The sequence below is a fragment of the Hemitrygon akajei genome, chromosome 6 (genome assembly GCF_048418815.1).
Source record: "Hemitrygon akajei chromosome 6, sHemAka1.3, whole genome shotgun sequence".
In the NCBI taxonomy this organism is placed as follows: Eukaryota; Metazoa; Chordata; class Chondrichthyes; order Myliobatiformes; family Dasyatidae; genus Hemitrygon; species Hemitrygon akajei.
The window spans coordinates 22,080,148-22,101,103 of record NC_133129.1 but is presented as its reverse complement, the minus strand read 5'-3'; the positions used below and the strand labels follow the sequence as shown (position 1 = coordinate 22,101,103).

General features: G+C 48.6%; 1 protein-coding gene across 1 annotated transcript in view; it reads right to left on the bottom strand.

The window, feature by feature from the left end:
- LOC140728903 (complement component C6-like) overlaps positions 1-20,956 on the bottom strand; it is a 58,072-nt gene that overhangs the window by 23,631 nt on the left and 13,485 nt on the right. Inside the window, exons 4-11 of the mRNA XM_073047988.1 lie at positions 15,700-15,844; positions 13,881-14,022; positions 13,009-13,147; positions 12,003-12,203; positions 11,039-11,279; positions 9,376-9,498; positions 7,726-7,892; positions 6,045-6,270 (exon numbers count right to left, since the gene is read on the bottom strand). Of these exons, the coding sequence (XP_072904089.1) occupies positions 6,045-6,270; positions 7,726-7,892; positions 9,376-9,498; positions 11,039-11,279; positions 12,003-12,203; positions 13,009-13,147; positions 13,881-14,022; positions 15,700-15,844 (1,384 nt within the window). The remainder of the gene's footprint in view (positions 1-6,044; positions 6,271-7,725; positions 7,893-9,375; positions 9,499-11,038; positions 11,280-12,002; positions 12,204-13,008; positions 13,148-13,880; positions 14,023-15,699; positions 15,845-20,956) is intronic.

Below are 20,956 nucleotides of genomic sequence, written 5' to 3'. Positions count from 1 at the left end.
AATGAAATAAAGTTGGCCACTGAAGCTTGAAAGGATAGTCTGCAGAGTCCATGGACAACCTTTACAAGCTCAGGCTGCCTGACATATCTTTGGACTTGCTCATTGGCCTTCCCCCGTGGTCCATCGAAAAGGTCATCGCCATCCTGCGGAGCAGAGCAACCCTGTTCTCCGGTGAGCTAAAACCTCGCTACTCCCTCCTTCTGCTCCGGCTGCAGGCCGCTTCAGTAAACCGTACATAATCTCCCCACCAGTGTACGGAGTGTCAGTCACTGCACTGGTTCCTAAGGATCCTAGGTCCTGGATTTCTAGGAGTCTGTGGCAATCTGGGGAAATCCATGTGAGTCAGCCAGAGTCAGCAGGACTCTGTCCCTAGTCTGTAGAGGTCTGTGCAAATTAACAGGAGTCTGTTGGAGTCAGCAGGACTCTGTGGGAGTTTGGAAGACAGCAGTGAGTCAGATTTCAGAATTGAGCATGGACGTTGATAGGGTGATGGAGTTCAGGAATGTTTCTAGACATTGGCGGGGCGACAGAACAATCGTGGACATTGGCCTGGTGACAGAGTTCAGGAATGATTGTGGATGTTGGCTGGTGACAACATTCAGGAATAATTGTAGACACTGGTGGCATGACAGAGTTCAGGAATTTGGATGTTGGGGAGGACTAAGTCTGCTTTGCTGAAACCGAGTTGAAAGCTCTGCCAATTCCATCATGGGTACTGGCCTCCCTGGCATCAAACACTTTCAAACTGCAATGCCTTGAAAAGGCGGCATCCATCATTCAGGACCCCCGTCACCCAGGACATGCCCTCTTCTCATTGCTGCCATCAGGGAGGAGTACAGGAGCCTGAAGACACACACTCAGTGTTTCAGGAACAGCTTCTTCCCCCTTGCCATCAGATTTCTGAATGGACAATGAACCCATGAACACTACCTCACTATTTGTTCATAACATACAGTATGCCGGTGATCTTGAACCTGATTCTGATTCAGACTCACAGCTGAGGGCCATCTCTGATAGTTAGTGATTACAATCCACAACGCGCCTCTCACCCTAATTCCGTTTGTTAGCTGATCACCACTGACTCCAGGATTCACAACCAAAGCTGTGAGTTCTCACCTTGTTCACATGAGTCCCTTGTCCAAGCACTGTCTTTGGCTGTTATTCCTTTACCTACACCATGTGATATATAGTCCGTGTTATAGGAGGAAATTAGGCCATTTGGCCCATTGAGTCTGCTCCACCATTCCATCTTGGCTGATTTATTACTCTTCTGAAACTCATTCTCCTGCCTTCTCCCTGTAACCTTTGACACCCTGACTAATCAAGACCCTCTCAAACCCCATCCACAGCTATCTGTGGCAATGTGTGATTGACCGCAGCATCAAAGGTTACAGGACGAAGGTCAGGGAGTGGGGTTAAGGAAGGGGATAAAAAGGATCAGCCATGATGGAAAGGCAGAGCAGACTCAATGGGCCGAATGGCCTAATTCTACTCCTATGTCTTATGGTCAATGAATTTCACAGATTTGCCACTTCCTGGCTAAAGAAATTCCTCCTAACCTCTGTTCTAAAGGGACATCCTTAAACTTGGAGGCTGTGCCCTCTGGTCCTAGACTCACCCACTCTCCACATCCAGTCCATCTAGGCTTTTCAATATTTGATAGGTTTCAATGAGATCCTCCCTTCCACACACCATTCTTCTAAATGCCAGTGAGTACAGACCCAGAGCCATCAAATACACTTCACATATTAACCCTTTCATTCCTGGGATTATTCTCGTGAATCTCCTTTGGACGCTGTCCAATTCCAATACATTCTTAGACAGGAGGCTGGTCAAGATGCCTCATGCGTACAATGCTCCTTTCGTTAACATCTTTTGGATAGGTCATGAAACCATTTTTTCACCACCTTTCTTTTATGTCTTAATTTTGTTGCTCGTCTTGAATGTGATTCTGGAACAGTCGGAGCCCATGTTTTGCTGTTTGGAGATCGGTTGGGGGCTTCAGCGCTCTGCAGCCCTTGAGAGGTTTCCGGGAGGCAGAGGCAGTGTGAGAGAATCTCGTGGTGAGAAGGCTGCAGAATGGACCTGAGCTGATATTTGGCTCCATTTCAGCGATCATGGCTTCTATTGTTTGCTGATTAAAGCAACGAGGGAGATTGAAGCATTGAAGAGAGTGCAGAGGGTGAGCGCCGACTGCTTGCCTTTTGATCGGTTGCTCTGTACTGGGGAGGAGAGAGCCTGCTGCTGCCCAGAGAGTGTTGCTCAGGTGATTTCTGCATTTTGGATGTGGTCTTCGACATATTTTCAGTCTTACAGTTTTTATATTCTGTGTTTTTTCATCCGATCTATTTTTTGTGCGGGGAAGGGGGATTTGGGGAACAACATGCCTGATCCATTTTTCTCAGATGTTGTGTGGGAGGAGGGACTTGGTGTGCCTATTCTGTTTTTTTTTAGTGGGGAGGTGGGATTTAGGGGAGAGGGTTGATGATCGTGCTCCCTTTCTTTCCTTTCCTGCTTTCATGACGACCCGGAGACCTGATAGAGGTGTATAAGATGATGAGAGGCATTGATCGTGTGGATAGACAGAGGCTTTTTCCCAGGGCTGAAATGGTTGTCACAAGAGGACACAGGTTTAAGGTGCTTGGGAGTAGGTACAGAGGAGATGTCAGGGGTAAGTTTTTTATGCAGAGAGTGGTGAGTGCATGGAATGGGCTGCCGGCAACGGTGGTGGAGGCAGATACAATAGGGTCTTTTAAAAGACTTTTAGATAGGTTCACGTAGAAAAATAGAGGGCTATGGGGAAGCCTAGTAATTTCTAAAGTGGGTACATGTTCAGCACAGCATTGTGGGCCGAAGGGCCTGTATTGTGCTGTAGGTTTTCTGTTTTTAATTTCAGAGATGTATACTTTGATAAATAAACCTTTGAACCTTTGAAAACTGCTGACAATATTCCAAGTGTGATCTGACCAATGCGTTATAAGGCGTCAGCATAAAGTTTGTTAATAAAGAACACTTTCATTTCTCTATAACTGCACTAATCCTGCTGAATGTTACTTTAATTTTTGCAATGTTATTTCTTTTTCAGTAACCAATGCCAGCATTTCCCCATTGATAGATGTTTTAATAGCTGGCCAATATTTCCCTGTTTTTCTTCCCAAGATGTTAAAATGCTCTGGGTCCTCCGAAGGATCCAGGGAATGTTGACAGATTATGGAATTGCAGCCATTCCTGTTAGGGTCTGATGGACTGCTTGGATTTCACCCGTTACTCCAAACTTGCACTTGCATTCTCTGTTCACTTTTAACACTTTAAGCGTCTCAGGTGTGAAAATGGAAACAAAATGTTTGTGCAACGGCTCTGCATTTCATCCGCTTCCAGTACTAATTCCCAACAAGCTGGTCACTGCTTGGCATGGGAACTTCACCGAAGGGGACAGGAAGACTCCTTCGCCCTGTGGTCAAACCCTCTCCACCCCACACCCCAACCACCACAACTCTATCACTTCCTGTCAGTCACCTTCTGTGCAGACACTCCTGGGCCTAGTGTCTCTGTGGACATACAATCAATCTGTGTGTGTAAGCTACCTTATGTATTTGTATTTAATATGTTTTAAAGAGATTACTGTTTTCTTTACCTTAATTATGTTTTTTTTTGTTTCTCCCTCTTTGGTTACTTTTAATTGGCTTCTAATGGTTCACAAACCTCTGATCAACCACTGATCTCTGCAACTTTCTGTGACTGCCCTATCTTCAATACAGCGCTGAGGATTGGCAAACCACTTTGTTGTGAACCTCCACTCCATCTGCAGGGTTTCCCAGTGACCAACCATTTCAATTCCCATCCCCATTCCCACTCCGACATGGTGGTCCATGGCCTCCTCTATTACCAAGATGAAGCAACTTTCAGGGTGGAGGGGCAACACCTCATATTCTACCTCGGTAGTATCCAACCTGACGGCATGAACATCAATGTCTCTAACTTTTTTCTCCCACCTCATTCACTCTTCAATTCCCTCTGGTGCCCCTCCTCCTTCGCTTTCTCCCACAGTCCACTCTCCTCTCCTGTCTGCTCAGATTCCTTCCTCTCCAGCCCTTTGCCTTTTCCCACCTATCACCTCCCAGCTTCTCACTTACTTATTTCCAGAGATGCTGCCTGACCTGCTGAGTTCCTCCAGCATTTGTGAGTCTGGCTCTGGATTTCCAACATCTGCATATTAAGAGCAAAAGGCCATAAGATATTAGAGCAGAATTCGGCCATTTGGCCCATTGAGTCTGCTCTGCCATTTCATCATGGCTGATCCAATTTTCCTCTTGGCTCCCAATCTCCAGCCTTCTTCCAGTATCCCTTCATGCCATGACCAATCAAGAATCTATCAACCTCTGCCTTAAATCTAGATAAAGACCTGCCCTCCACAGCTGCCTGTGGCAAAGTGACATACTATTCTTTTGTGTTTATGATTTGTGGCATTGAGGAGGCCGCTTGGCCCACTGGGACCATGTGGCTCACAGCAGAAAAGTCCCATCAGCCCCGTCCCGCCAGCCCCAATGCCTTCTCACCATCGAGAGACCCAAACAATTATCTGAGATGAGGCTACCACTATTGGTTCAGTGTTGGGAAATGTACGGTCATGCACTTAGGTAGAAGGAATAAAGGCATAAACTATTTTCTAAATGGGGAGAAAATTTAGAAATCAAAAGTGCAAAGGGACTTGGGAGTCCTTGTGCAGGATTTCCTAATGGTTCATTTAGAGGTTGAGTCAGTGGTGAGGAAGGCAAATGCAATGTTAGCATTCATTTCAACATGACTAGTGTTATGCTGAGGCTGTATGAAGTGCTGGTCAGACTGCACCTGGAGTATTTTGGGCAGTTTTGAACTCCTGATCTTAGAAAAGATATGCTGGCATTGGAGAGGGTCCGTATTCACCAGAATTCAGAAGAATGAAGGGGAATCTCATTGTAACCTATCGAATATTGAAAGGCCTAGATAGAGTGGATGTAGATAGGATGTTTCCTGCAGTTGGGGAGACCAGGGCACAGCTTTAGGATAGAGGGATGTCCATTTAGAACAGAGATGAGGAGGAATGTCTTTTTCCAGAGGGTGGTGAATCTGTGGAATTCGTTGCTCAGATGGCTGTGGTGGCCAAGTCATTGGGTATGTTTAAAGCAGAGGTTGATAGGTTCTTGATCAGTCAGGGTGTCAAAGGTTATGAGAGAAGGCAGGAGAATGGGGCTGAGAGGGATAATAAATCAGCCATGATGGAATGGACCAACAGGTTATATGTCTGAAAGTTTTGCTGTTTCTTATTAACCTTCACTGTAAATTTATGTTGTTTCTGTTCATTGCAACCGTCTCTCTGAACACACAAAGCAATAAACACACACCACTACTGCTGAGGGACAACACAAAGCACAAGCAGCAAAACACATTCAACATGGACGTAAGGACAATCATTTTAGGAGAAACATTTTAATGGCCAGTAACATCATGAAAGATCCCATCCACCCGGCTCATGGACTGTTTGTCCCACTCCCATCAGGGAGGAGGCTACGTAGCATCCACAGGACCACCAGACTCAAAGACAGTTACTTTCCCCCAGCAGTGAGGCTGATCAACACCTCCACCTACTAACCCACCTTCCACACCCCCAACCACCACTACTTTATCATTTCCTGTCAGTCATCTTATGTACAGACACTCCTGTGCCTAGCATCACTTTATGGACACACAATCAATCTGTGTATATCAGCTATCTGATGTATTTAAATTTATTGTGTTTTTTTTAATTATTGTGATCTTTATTTTATTCTGGGTTTTTTTTTGCTTCATTGGTTCTAGAGCAGCAATTATTATGTTCTCTTTTATACTTGTGTGCCAGAAATGACATTAAATAATCTGTGGATGTTAAACATGCTGCTAGATCTTCAGGCAGTTCTAAATTTGTTGGAGATTGTTGGTCAGCCGTGATGGAATGGGCTGAATGGCCTCACCTTCTCCTACAATGTTATGGTCTGATGCTGTGGCTCTGGGCTCCGGTGCGAGTTTACCTGAGGTGAAGTCCGGTAAGCGATATTCACAGCTGTCCCCATACGTCCCTGCCTTACAAATGCACATACAGCTGTTGTCCACCATTACAACCTTGCCGTTGTTGGGGCACGGACGGCACCGACAGGGGTCGAACTCCTCCATGTACTCCATCACGGCTCGCTCCAGGTTCCGACGCTTGGTCACCGCACAGGGAATCCCCTTCACCAGCCCCAGGATCGGCCGCAGCTGCAGATGGAAGGCATCCCCAAAATCCCAGGTCAGCCAAAAGAAACTAGGACCAGGACACAGAGGCAAAGAGCGGGAAAGCGGGAGGGTGGCTCAATGAGGTGAGGTTTACAAGGATGATCCCAAAAATGAAAAGGTTAATGTATGAGGAACACTTGGTAGCTCTGGGCCTGTACTCACTGGGGTTTTGAAGAATTATGGAGGGGTGGGTAGTTGGATCTCATTAAAATCTATCAAATATTGAAAGGCCGAGACAGAGTGGCCACCGAGGTAGTGGGAAAGTCTAGGAGCAGAGGGCACAACTTCAGAATTGAAGAATAGATGGAGAAAATGAGAAAGAGTCAAAGAATTGAGGGAGGAAGAGCAAGAGAAAGAGAAAATTGAGAGAGAATTAAGAAAGAGAGTATAAGAGGGAGGCATTGGAAAAGGAAGAGAGAGATTGGAACAGAGAGAGACAGACAGACATTGGGACGGGGGAGAGAGAGAGAGAGACAGACAGACATTGGGATGGGGGGAGAGAGAGACAGACATTGGGACAGGGGGAGAGAGAGAGAGACAGACAGACATTGGGACGGGGGAGAAAGAGAGAGACAGACAGACATTGGGATGGGGGGAGAGAGAGACAGACAGACACATTGGGACAGAGGAGAGAGACAGACAGACAGACATTGGGATGGGGAGAGAGAGAGACAGACATTGGGACGGGGAGAGAGAGAGAGACTGACAGACATTGGGATGGGGGAGAGAGAGACAGACAGACAGACATTGGGACAGAGGAGAGAGACAGACAGACATTGGGATGGGGGAGAGAGAGAGACAGACATTGGGACAGGGGGAGAGAGAGAGAGACTGACAGACATTGGGATGGGGGGAGAGAGAGACAGACAGACATTGGGACAGGGGGAGAGAGAGACAGACAGACATTGGGGTGGGGGGAGAGAGAGAGACAGACATTGGGACAGGGGGAGAGAGAGAGAGAGACAGACAGACATTGGGATGGGGGGAGAGAGAGACAGACAGACATTGGGACGGGGGAGAGAGAGACAGACAGACAGACATTGGGATGGGGGGAGAGAGCGAATAGAACAGAGAGGGAGAGAGTCAGACAGACATTGGGACAGAGGGGGGAAGAGAGAGAGAGAGAGGAGAGAAAGACAGAGACATTGGGACAAAAAGAGAGAGAATGGAACAGAGAGGGAGAGAGACAGAGACATTGGGACAGAGAGATTAGGGAAATAGAGAGAAAGGACATCACTAAGGTCAGGACACCAGAGAGGGAAAGGAATTGGGAGAGAGGAGGTGTCAGTGACACATTAAGTCAGAGACTGGGAGACAGAGAGAGGAGGGCAGGAATGGTTGGCGATGAACGTTGTGGATAATATTTGGGGCTGGGGTGTGGAGTCCTGGGGAATTGGGGGGCATGACAGGGAGTAGACTGCAGCGTTATGGTCTTACCGTGAAGTCCACCACAGTGGGGTTTTCCCGGACGGATTTCTCCCAGTCATCGTATGTCTTGTTTGAGGGGAACGTTTTCCCCTTCTGCCAGGCGAGGGCAGCTGCATACTCTGCCCGGCCCCCCTGTACCATCGACACTGACTTCTCCGCAACTTCCAGGATCGAACCTGCCAGTGGTGAGATGGTGACGGGGGGGTGAGGAACACAGCAGTGGGCATCAGGAATGGCACAGTGCTCACCTGCCTACAGGAAAGATGTCAATAAGATTGAAAGAGTGCAGCGAAAATCTACAAGGATGCTGCCAGGACTTGACTTATAGGGAAAGGCTGAGCGGGGAAAGACTTTATTCCCCAGAGCGTAGGAGAATGAGGGGAGATTTGATAGAGGTATACAAGATTATGAGGGGTGTAGATAGGGTTAATGCAAGCAGGCTTTTTCCACTGAGGGTGGGTGAGACTAGAACCAGAATGAAGGGAGAAAGGTGAAATGTTTGAGGAGAATCTGATGGGCAGCCTCTTCACTCAGAGGGTGGTGAGAGTGTGGAATGAGCTGCCAGCACAAGTGGCGGATACAGGGTCGATTTCAATATTTAAAAGAAGTTTGGATAAGCACATGGAGGGAAGGGGTATGGAGGGCTATGGTCTAGGGGTTGTGTTGATGGGACTAGACAGCGTGGACTAGATGGGCCTGTTTCTGTGCCAGTGCCCGTCTATGATTCTATCCCTCCAGAAGATAATAAATGCCCTGGACTTTGTGACTTGAATATGAAGATTTTGAATTTATATTCAAGTTCTCCGCCATGGTATAATTTCTTCAATTTCAGTCTGTAGGGCTCACATCAGCTTTTAGGTTAAATTTTCCAATTTACGTATCTGTAGAAACAGTTAATTTTCTTGCTAACATCCTCATGTTATCCAACATACTTATCAGTTTCTCAGTGCCTCTCTGCTGAATTCAGAAACGCTCCAATCCTGAGACCAATCCAGTCTTGAACTCCCTCCTAAGGCCTCATCCAGAACACTTCCTTAGGGGTTTCAGTGTTGTTTTTGTAAACTATAGATTAATTCTTCAAACGTTGGCCAGTGTCTGTTCCCTGTCACACTCTGCTCCAGAACTCTTGTCATACAAAGCAGCTGCCAAGCAGTCAGGGGTGTTTTCAAAACTCCTTGTACAATCACAACATCCCCACAGCCTCTGGGAACCCAGGGCCATAAACTGAGAGGGGGTGTTGAGGGAGGGGCCACTAAAACCATCAATTGCATGTGTTGGGAACAGCAAAATGATAAAAGATTAGCTTTTAGCTTTACTTGTCACACGTACCGTCGATAGATAGACTGAAATTCATCGACCAGTTCAGCCAAGATTGTGGAGGGATGGGATGGGGGGGGGGGGGCAGCCCACAGGTGTCACCACAAAGCATGCCCACATCTTACTAACCCTAATCCATACGTCTTTGGAATGTGGGAGGAAGTTGGAGCACACGGAGGAGACCAGTGCATCCCGCCCCGCCCTGCGAGGCATTTCCTGAATATGGGAGGCGAGTCTATTCCCCACAACGCCCTCATCGGCCACCTCAGAATGGGGAAGCCTCCATCACGAGGCCCAGACGTGAAGCCTTGCCCACTGCTGGTGTGGCCTTTACCTACTCACCTTTGGTCTCTATGGTCATACTGTTGTCAGTACACCTTCTGGACTTCTTTTTGAACTTGAAGCCGAAAACACGTGTCACAGTTTCGATGGTCAGACATTCCCGCAGCTCGGACTGCGTGAGGCCTGTGCGGAGAGAATCCACATGTAGTAGGGACACGTTGTCAGGATGCTGGGGGCAGGCAGAGAGAGAGAGAGAGAGAGAGAAATTCTCTACTCTTCCCTATCCCTGCCTTCCCTCCCTCCCTCCTCAATCCCTTTCTCTGCACCTTCCACTGTTGGTATCACCCCTCTCCGATACCCGAGCCCCATCTCAATGCCTCCTCACCCTCTCTTTTCTCACACTCCCTTCCCCATCCCTCGCTCACACCATTCTCCACAATCACACTACCCACCTCCTACCCTTGTCCTCCAAACCCATCCTGCTCCAGCAAAACCAACAAAAACCCACCTCTGACCCTGCCCCACTCTCTGCATCACAGCCCATCCCCACCCCACACTGAGGGGTGTCCGCCATGTTCAACAATGACAGGACACCTGTGTGGGTGAGTCTTTCTCCACCTCACAAGCCTGGGTGCAGAGGTATGAGTGGTCTCCACAAACTGGGGGCTTCCTTCCTTGCAGTGGGTATCCATGACGTCTTCTGTGCCTTGTCCTGCCCTTCTCTCTCTGCGGAGCGATGTAAAACCACCTTCCTGGCCGTTGGATCTCCCTGCCCAGCCCTCCAGAGCTGACTTTGCATGATAGGATAAGCACGTCCCTACCTCACCGGGGTATGAGGCCGCTGGCTACCCTCAGCTGGTTTAGCCCGCCTGTCGAAGCGGTGTTCCAGGATGTGGCCACTGCCGAATGTAAACAGCTACTTGTAACCAAGTGGGAACTGAGTGTCTGGTGGGAACCAAAGGTGAGCGAGCTGCCCCAGAATGGACACGACAAACCCCTTCACCAGAGGTGCTCTCCCTCCTTGGACATCATATACACAGCTATACCCCATTGCCTGATTGGAAAACCTCCTTCCTACTCACCCACAAGCCTCCCTCAATCCTGTACACACTCCAGTTGCCCTCTCCCACTAAATGCCACACCCTAACACACACATTTCTCATCCTACACCACATTCACTGATTGAACGTTTCCAGATCCAAATGTTCCCCATTTCAACATCTCATCGACAACTGTCCCAGATCTCCAACATCCCACCACGTCATCTCCAACTCTCCCTGAAGCCCAATTTCCCATCTTCTCCCTTATCCTCTCATCTCCAACTCTCCCTGAACCCCAATTCCCCACACTTCTCCTTACCCTCTCATCTCTAAACCTCCCTGAACCCCAATTCTCCACACTTCTCCTTACCCTCTCATCTCTAAACCTCCCTGAACCCCAATTCCCCACACTTCTCCTTACTCTCTCATCTCCAAACCTCCCTGAACCCCAATTTCCCAACCTCATTCCCACCCGCTGATCGCCAAACCTCCGCAAACCCCACTTCCCCACCCATTCTCCTTCACACACAACTCTGAAACTCCCTGATTTCCAGTTTCCCTCCCTCTCCCCAACCTCCTGATCTCCAAACCTCCCTGAACCCCGGATTCTTGCATTCCTCCACCCAACCACATCCTGACTCTCTCCAGGACAAAAGCCACAGGAGCGACGTTAGCCAGCCTACCTGAGCTCTTGATAGTGTTCCTGTCATACTGGTATAGGAGGTCATAGATGCCGCCCACAGTCCCGGAGTGGAAGTAGTGCGTTCCGAAGTCCTGGAAGATTCGGCTGTAGAGAGCGTAGCTGTACTCCACTGGCAAGCTGCTCATGGCTTTCAGAAAGGGTTCAGACGCATGGAGCTTCGTCTCCTTCATCGTGAACTCCGACACGCCAATTTTTTTATGAACTCGTACGAAGGCAGAGTCCTGAGCAGCATCAAGACAGGCACGAGTTACATCAGTAATCGCGAGTTACATCAGTAATCGCCTGCAACACCACCAGACTGATATCACGCTCTCGGCATACCTGGAGAGATGTCCACACTGTCCCATCACACACTCCCGGGATCAGACACAGAGTGAAACTCCCTCTACACTGTCCCATCACACACTCCCGGGGTCAGACACAGAGTGAAGCTCGTTCCCGAGGTCCCATCACACACCCCCAGGGTCAGACACAGAGTGAAACTCCCTCCACACTGTCCCATCACACACTCCCGGGGTCAGACACAGAGTGAATCTCCCTCTACATTGTCCATCACTCACTCCCAGGGTCAGACACAGAGTGAAGCTCCCTCCACACTGTCCCATCACACACTCCCGGGGTCAGACACAGAGTGAAGCTCCCTCTACACTGTCCCATCACACACTCCCGGGGTCAGACACAGAGTGAAGCTCGTTCCCGAGGTCCCATCACACACCCCCAGGGTCAGACACAGAGTGAAACTCCCTCCACACTGTCCCATCACACACTCCCGGGGTCAGACACAGAGTGAAAATCCCTCCACACTGTCCCATCACATACTCCCGGAGTCAAATACCAAGTGTATCTTTCTCTACAGTGTCCCATCCTGGGCTAAGGACATATAAGTTTGCAGACTAAATTCTGTTTGATTCTCTCCTCATAGGGTTATATCGCTGAATCCTTACCTTCGACCTTGAAGCCTTGATCACCTCTCTGAAACTGGATGTACGTCTGGAAGATTTAGACTTGGTGCGGCCAAACAGGTTGAGGAAGTTCGTACCGCTTTTGCTGCTAAAGGCCGCATCTTCTGAAGTGGAACGACTTGATTCATAATCAACGGCATCAGAATAGAATTCATTGGTCACATCATCCTCCAGGTTGGTTACCTGCATGGAGAGGAGTGGGATCGGTCAGAAGTAATCCCAGGCTTCTGGAGATTCTGTCTGCACCGAGTAACTGAAATCTCGCTTTTATTCCCCAGCTACACTTTCAAGATTGATGATTGTTTCAAGTTATTTCCAGTATACAAACATAAAGGAGAATTAAATAATTGTTACTCTGGATCCAATGTAGCAGAAAGAAACACAATAAGATCAAGAACATAGTAATAATTTAAAACAGCATCAGAATAACATCAGAGGGTTTCTATACAGAGATTGAGTATGTGTCTATAAAGTGACGCTAGGCACAGGAGTGTCTGTACATAAGGTGACTGACAGGAAATGATAAAGTAGTGGTGGTTGGGGGTGTGGGGGTGGGTTAGTGGGTGGAGGTGTTGATCAGCCTTACTGCTTGGGGAAAGGAACTATTTTTGAGTCTGGTGATCCTGGCATGGATGGTACGTAGCCTCCTCCCTGATGGGGGTGGGACAGTCAGTCCATGAGCAGGGTAGGTGGGATCCTTCATGATGTTACTGGAACTTTCTGGCACCTTTCTGTATCAACGTCCTTGATGGCCGGTCGGCCGGTGGGTGGCGGGTGTTGCTTTGGGCAGTTTGGACTGTCCGCTGTACAGCAGGGTCCGTACCGTGTCCTGGGGTTCGGTGAGAGTTAAATCCGGGATCAGTGGGCAGCGCGGCAGGGGCCTATTCCACACTGACACTCAATCAGAACAATGAGGGATGGCGGACGCTGTCAGTGGCCTCAGCCCCGGTAGGCTGAGGGAGAAACGCCCATTGCTGGGTGACGATACCTCCAGGGAGATGTTGTAAAGATTACTGGACACACGATACTTTTTGCCAAGAACCTTCCTCGATATCGTCCTGCAGTCCCTTCCAAAGATGGTGTTGTTGAGGACTTCAGCTGCCAGCTCTCCAGCCAGTGCGTTGTACCTGTGGGGGACGTGGGCAGTGAGGGTGGACATACCTTCATCCAGGAGTGCCTTACCAGCAGTGTTTGGGAGAGGCAACTTTGTACACTGCAGTCAGAGTGATAACACGTCAGATTCTACAGTCACAGTCGTGTGGTGGTACATCACACACTACAGTCAGAGTCGTGGAACATCACACGTTACAGTCGGAGTGATGGTACATCACACACTACAGTCAGAGTGATGGTACATCACACATTACAGTCGGAGTGATGGTACATCACACGTTACAGTCGGAGTGATGGTACATCACACATTACAGTCAGAGTGGTGTTACATCACACAACTCTGCACTGTAGTTACAGAGGGAGTGATAGCTGGGCCACTGATATAGTATCGTTCACAACTATTCCCACTGCCTTACCGGATACAGGACATTCCTCTTTCTGACATGTCGGTGTAGTGTCAGAATGAAAATGACACCACCCAGGGGCTCAGTGTGGTGCAGTTTGTACTTCCTCCCCTCCCTGATGCCCACCAACCACCCAACCCATCCTGCTGATCTCTGAATGCAGGCTCAATTCTACCCTGACCCCACCTCCCTCCCCAAACCCCAACCTCCGAACAATAGGCTCACTCCTACCCTGACCCCACCTCCTGCCCCAAACCCCAACCTCCGAACAATAGGCTCACTCCTACCCTGACCCCACCTCCCTCCCCAAACCCCAACCTCCGAACAATAGGCTCACTCCTACCCGCTGCCAATGATCTGGGCTCCCGGGATCTGTTCCACACCCCGCGGACACGGAGGGTCCCGTTTCGGGCATCCGTCTTCATCCGAACCGTCTCCGCAGTTATGTTCCCCGTTGCACCTCAGGGAAGGGTCAATACAGCGGCCTGGAACAGAGTGCAGTTCGGGGAGCCGAGAGGTTGTCAAACGGTGAGTGCAGACAGTGAGGACAGAGTGGCAGGGATGCTGGGAGTGGGAAGAGAGAGGAAGAGCGGAGGGGGATGGAGTGGGATAGCAAGGAGGCGAGGGCGAGAGATGAAGGGAAGGGAAGATGAGGGTGGCAAGAAGGAGGGGAGAAGGTTGAGGGGAAGGGGAGAAGAGACAGGAGAGAGTGGAGAAAGGGAAGAGGGAGAGGACAGGGGATGGAGAAAGGGGGAAAAGAGAGGAGATGGAGGAAGTAGAGAAGGAAGAGATGGGGTGAGGCTGGGGGTGTGGGAAGGGAAAGAGAGGGGGAGGAAGGGAAAGGGGGAAGAGATGGGAGGGAGGAAGAGTGAGGGGAGAAGTGGGAAAGAGAAATTGGTGTGAGGAAGGAGTATAAGGGAGCGATAAAAAGGAGGGAGGGATGGGAGGGAAGAGGATGTCAGAGAGGGGAGGAGATGAGGTGCGATGAGGGAAAGGGGCGGGGAGGAGATGAGGTGCAATGAGGGAAAGGAGAGGGGAGGAGATGAGGTGCGATGAGGGAAAGGAGAGGGGAGGAGATGAGGTGCAATGAGGGAAAGGAGAGGGGAGGAGATGAGGTGTGATGAGGGAAAGGAGAGGGGAGGAGATGAGATGTGATGAGGGAAAGGAGAGGGAGGGAGGAACAAAGTAGAGAACAGAAGGGTATGTGAGCAGGCAAGGAGGGGGAGCTGGGGTAAAGGGGAGGGGAGAGGGGCAGGGGGAGGTAGAGGGAGAAAGGGTGAGGAGAGGGTGGAGTGAGGAAGAGAGGAGGGGAGGACAGAAGGGTATGTGAGATGATAGGGAGAGTGAGAAGAGGGGAGTATGACAGGGGATGGTTGGAGTAGAAACGAGGGCACTGAACGGTGGAACTGACTACACCAATGGCCCCTCCCACACCTTGAACCCTTGGGGGTAGGGCATCCTTTCACCAGGACACCCACGCATGGGCACTACCCCAAATATGGGGCAGGCAGTTGACTCAGGGCAGAACCACCGAGAGTCTGTGAATGGCCACCACGGCCAGGCCCAGGACAAGGCCGACCAGGGACGATGGATGCTCATCCCTCATCCCATGACAAAGGGAGGGCAGGGAGCAGAGGTTGAGGGAAGGGGAGGGAAGGAAATGGGTAGAGAAGAGGAGAGGAGGAAAGGGAGGGGAGGAGAAGGGTATTATGTTTTGTAAGTCCAAAAGCTAATGAAAAGAAAAACATGGGAGCCCTGGGATAAATATGTCTACTTCATTTTTTTTTTACTTTAGTGAGGCGCTCACGTATGACAGGGTGGCATGATGACGTGTGCCATTCACTTTCTTCTACATACAATCCATAATTAATTATCCAAACAACAAAGAATGCTTAATTAAACAATATATTTACAAAATTACTCAAATATTAAATGCACAAGAGGAGGAAGGAGGAGAAGAGAAGGGAAAGGGTGAGGGAAGGGGAGGGATGGTAGGTGGAGGAGAGGGAGGGGGATTGGCGGGCTGGGAGTGAAGGGGAATGAGAGGAAGGGAGGGACAAATAGCTTCCTGTAACATGAGTGGGGTATTGTAGACAAAGCGGGTGCAGGCAACACTGAAGAGAATGGAAGGTGAGGAGAGGTACGGGGAAAGAGGGACTCACCATTCTGACAGCGGAATGTATTGACACATTCTGTCTGTTGAATGTCGCAGAAGGCAGTAGGCAGACAACGTCGGTCATCGGTCATCGCCGTCTGCTCACACCGACCCCCGAACTCAGCTGGCACCACCAGCTTCCTGTAATGAAACTGTGGAGAGAGGGAGCAGAGAGAATGGGGAACAGTGGGCAATGGGGTTGAACCAGCTGGACAACAGGGGTTCCAGAGCAGATGGGCCTCAGGATCCCATGAACTTCCTGACCGTAGAGTGAGGTTGGAGACAAACAGGAGGGTCAAGTTCCAGAGATCCTGCAGATGACAGAAATCCAGAGCAACCTCTCATCCTCCTTCACTCCAAAAGTAAAAGTCCTGGTTCACTCAACCTGGTATCAGTGATAAACCAGAACTGGGGTGGACAGGGACAAACCCCCGAGGGCCATGGGTCATCACCCCGGTCTTTTGACAGAGCTGCCCACAGAGGTGGGGGTGCATTCCTACAGACTTCAGGGTCACTCATTTAACCCCACCATTGAGCAAACACCCAGGGAATTCCTGACCAAGGAGGGAGTGTTGGAAATGATGATACAGCAGGAGGTAACTCAGACTGGGCAAAGTCAGCAGGGATTGAACAAAAGAGAAATCAGGTTGGTTCCATAAGGGAGGAGGTACAGGAGTCTTGGGCCTCACACCATCAGGTTCGGAAACTTCCATTACCTTCTGCCACCAGGCTCCTGAACAAGGGTGGACAAGTTCACTCCCCTCACCACTGAACTAATTCCATAGCCTATAGACTCTCTTTCAAAGACTCTATAACTCATGTTCTGAATACAGTGGATTCCGGTTAATTGAGCCATCAGCTAATCAGGACAACCACCTGATTGGAACAACTCTTAAGGAACTTTTTATTTTTCTTCGGCAGTTTAACGGGGGCACGACTGCGCAAGCGTGTGTAAGTCGGACCGTGAGGCAGCAGGAGAATTTAAAGGGAGCAGTTAGATGGAGCGGGCGACGGAGTAAAGGGAGACAGAGTAGGCTTTGTCTCCAGAGGCTTCGGTGAGCAGAGGCTGAGGACGAGCTTCACTCCAAGTGAGGTAAGGCTGGGTAAGTTCCTTTAAAAGGAGAAAGTTTCCAAAGTTGAGGCAAGTATTGGGTAGGTCATGGCAGCTGAGATCGGCCCCATGGTTTGTTCATCCTGCAGGATGTGGGAAATTAGGGATACTTCCAGTGTCCCTGACGACTATGTGTGCAGGAAGTGTGTCCAACTGCAGCTTCTGGCAGACCGCATTGAGCATCTGGAGCTGCGATTGGATTCATACTGGAGCATCCGCGATGCTGAGAAAGTCGTGAATAGCACGTTCAATGAGTTGGCCACACCGCAGGTAAAGGCTACACAGGCAGAAAGGGAAGGGGTGGCCACTAGACAGCATAGCAGTAGGCAGGTAGTGCAGGAGTCCCCTGGGGTCATCTGCCTCCTAAACAGATATACTGTTTTGGATACTGTTGGGGGAGTTGTCTCATCAGGGGAAGGCAGCAGCAGCCGAGTTCATTGCACCATGGGTGGCTCTGTGGCACAGGAGGGAAGGAAAAGGAGTGGGCGAGCTATAGTGATAGGGGATTCGATTGTAAGGGGAATAGATAGGCGTTTCTGTGGCCGCAAACGAGACTCCAGGATGGTATGTTGCCTCCCTGGTGCAAGGGTCAAGGATGTCTCTGAGCGGCTGCAGGACATTCTGGAATGGGAGGGTGAACAGCCAGTGGTCATGGTGCACACAGGTACCAACGGTATAGGTAAAAAATGGGATGAGGTCCTACAAGGTGAATTTAGGGAGTTAGGAGATAAACTAAAAAGTAGGACCACAAAGGTAATAATCTCTGGATTACTACCAGTGCCATGTGCTAGTCAGAGTAGAAATACAAGGATATTTCAGATGAATACGTGGCTTGAAAAATGGTGCAAGGGGGAGGGATTCAAATTTCTGGGGCATTGGAACCAGTTCTGGGGGAGGTGGGACCGGTATAAACAGGACGGTCTGCACCTGGGCTAGACTGGAACCAATGTCCTAGGGGGAGCATTTGCTACTGCTGTTCAGGAGCATTTAAGCTAATGTGACAGGGGGATGGGAACAAGTGCAGAGAGACAGAGGGGTGTAAAATGAGGGTAGAAGCAAAAAGTAGTAAGGTGAAAAGTAAAAGTGACAGGCAGGCAAATCCAGGGCAAAAAGCAAAAAGAGCCACTTTTCAACATAATTGTATAAGGGCTAAGAGTGTTGTAAAAACAAGCCTGCGAGGAGCATTCGTAACAAGGTGGATGAATTGAATGTGCAGACAGTTATTAATGAATATGATATAGTTGGGATCACAGAGACATGGCTCCAGGGTGACCAAGGATGGGAGCTCAACATCCAGGGATATTCAATATTCAGGAGGGATAGACAGGAAAGAAAAGGAGGTGGGGTAGCATTGCTGGTTAGAGAGGAGATTAACACAATAGAAAGGAAGGACATTAGCCTGGAGGATGTGAAATCGATATGGGTAGAGCTGCATAACACTAAGGGGCAGAAAACACTAGTGGGAGTTGTGTACAGGCCACCTAACAGTAGTAGTGAGGTTGGGGATGGCATTAAACAGGAAATTAGAAATGCGTGCAATAAAGGAACAGTAGTTATAATGGGTGACTTCAATCTACATGTAGATTGGGTGAACCAAATTGGTAAGGGTGCCGAGGAAGAGGATTTCTTGGAATGTATGCGGGATGGTTTTCTGAACCAACATGTCGAGGAACCAACTAGAGAGCAGGCCATTCTAGATTGGGTATTGAGCAATGAGGAAGGGTTAGTTAGCAATCTTGTCGTGTGAGGCCCCTTGGGTAAGAGTGACCATAATATGGTGGAATTTTTCATTAAGATGGAGAGTGACATAGTTAATTAGAAACAAAGGTTCTGAACTTAAAGAAGGGTAACTTTGAAGGTATGAGACGTGAATTAGCTAAGACAGACTGGCAAATGATACTTAAAGGGTTGACAGTGGATATGCAATGGCAAGCATTTAAAGATCGCATGGATGAACTACAACAATTGTTCATCCCAGTTTGGCAAAAGAATAAGCCAGGGAAGGTAGTGCACCCGTGGCTGACAAGGGAAATTAGGGATAGTATCAAGTCCAAAGAAGAAACATACAAATTAGCCAGAAAAAGTGGCACACCTGAGGACTGGGAGAAATTCAGAGACCAGCAGAGGAGGACAAAGGGCTTAATTAGGAAAGGGAAAAAAGATTATGAGAGAAAGCTGGCAGGGAACATAAAAACTGACTGTAAAAGCTTTTATAGATACGTGAAAAGAAAAAGATTGGTCAAGACAAATGTAGGTCCCTTACAGTCAGAAACAGGTGAATTGATCATGGGGAACAAGGACATGGCAGACCAATTGAATAACTACTTTGGTTCTGTCTTCACTAAGGAGGACATAAATAATCTTCCGGAAATAGTAGGGGACTGAGGGTCTAGTGAGATGGAGGAACTGAGGGAAATCCATGTTAGTAGGGAAGTGGTGTTAGGAGATCTAGGCCTCATATGGAGCCAGTGATCATTAATGGAGAATGTGTGGAGCAGGTTAAGACCTACAAGTATCTGGGAGTACAGTTAGACGAGAAGCTAGACTGGACTGCCAACACAGATGCCTTGTGCAGGAAGGCACAGAGTCGACTGTACTTCCTAAGAAGGTTGGCGTCATTCAATGTCTGTAGTGAGATGCTGCAGATGTTCTATAGGTCAGTTGTGGAGAGCGCCCTCTTCTTTGTGGTGGCGTGTTGGGGAGGAAGCATTAAGAAGAGGGACGCCTCACGTCTTAATAAGCTGGTAAGGAAGGTGGGCTCTGTCGTGGGCAAAGTACTGGAGAGTTTAACATTGGTAGCTGAGCGAAGGGCGCTGAGTAGGCTACGGTCAATTATGGATAACTCTGAACATCCTCTACATAGCACCATCCAGAGACAGAGAAGCAGTTTCAGCGACAGGTTACTATCGATACAATGCTCCTCAGACAGGATGAAGAGGTCAATACTCCCCTATGCCATTAGGCTTTACAATTCTACCGCCAGGACTTAAGAACTTTTTAAAAGCTATTATTAATGCTTTTTGAGATAGTGATTTAGATGCATATCATATTTTTTACTGAGTTAAGTATTGTATGTAATTAGTTTTGCTACAACAAGTGTATGGGACATTGGAAAAAAAGTTGAATTTCCCCATGGGGATGAATAAAGTATCTATCTATCTATCTATCTATCTAAATTGAAGGGATTAAAGGCAGATAAATCCCCAGGATCAGATGGTCTGCATCCCAGAGTGCTTGAGGAAGTAGCCCAAGAAATAGTGGATGCATTAGTGATAATTTTTCAAAACTCTTTAGATTCTGGATTAGTTCCTGAGGATTGGAGGGTGGCTAATGTAACCCCACTTTTTAAAAAAGGAGGGAGAGAGAAACCAGGGAATTATAGACCGGTTAGTCTGACATCGGTGGTGGAGAAAATGCTAGGGTTAGTTATCAAAGATGTGATAACATCACGTTTGGAAAGCGGTGAAATCATTGGACAAAGTCAGTATGGATTTGTGAAAGGAAAATCATATCTGACGAATCTTATAGAATTTTTTGAGGATGTAACTAGTAGAGTGGATAGGGGAGAGCCAGTGGATGTGGTATATTTAGATTTTCAAAAGGCTTTTGACAAGGTCCCACACAGGAGATTAGTGTACAAACTTAAAGCACACAGTATTGATGTGGATAGAGAATTGGTTGGCAGACAGGAAGCAAAGAGTGGGAATAAACGGGACCTTTTCAGAATGGCAGGCAGTGACTAGTGGGGTACCGCAAGGCTCAGTGCTGGGACCCCAGTTGTTTACAATATATATTAATGATTTAGATGAGGGAATTAAATGCAGCATCTCCAAGTTTGCGGATGACACGAAGCTGGGCGGCGGTGTTAGCTGTGAGGAGGATGCTAAGAGGATGCAGGGTGACATGGATAGGTTAGGTGAGTGGGCAAATTCATGGCAGACGCAATTTAATGTGGATAAATGTGAGGTTATCCACTTTGGTGGCAAGATCGGGAAAACAGATTATTATCTGAACGGTGGCCAATTAGGAAAAGGGGAGGTGCAACGAGACCTGGGTGTCATTGTACACCAGTCATTGAAGGTGGGCGTGCAGGTACAGCAGGCGGTGAAAAAGGCAAATGGTATGTTGGCATTCATAGCAAAAGGATTTGAGT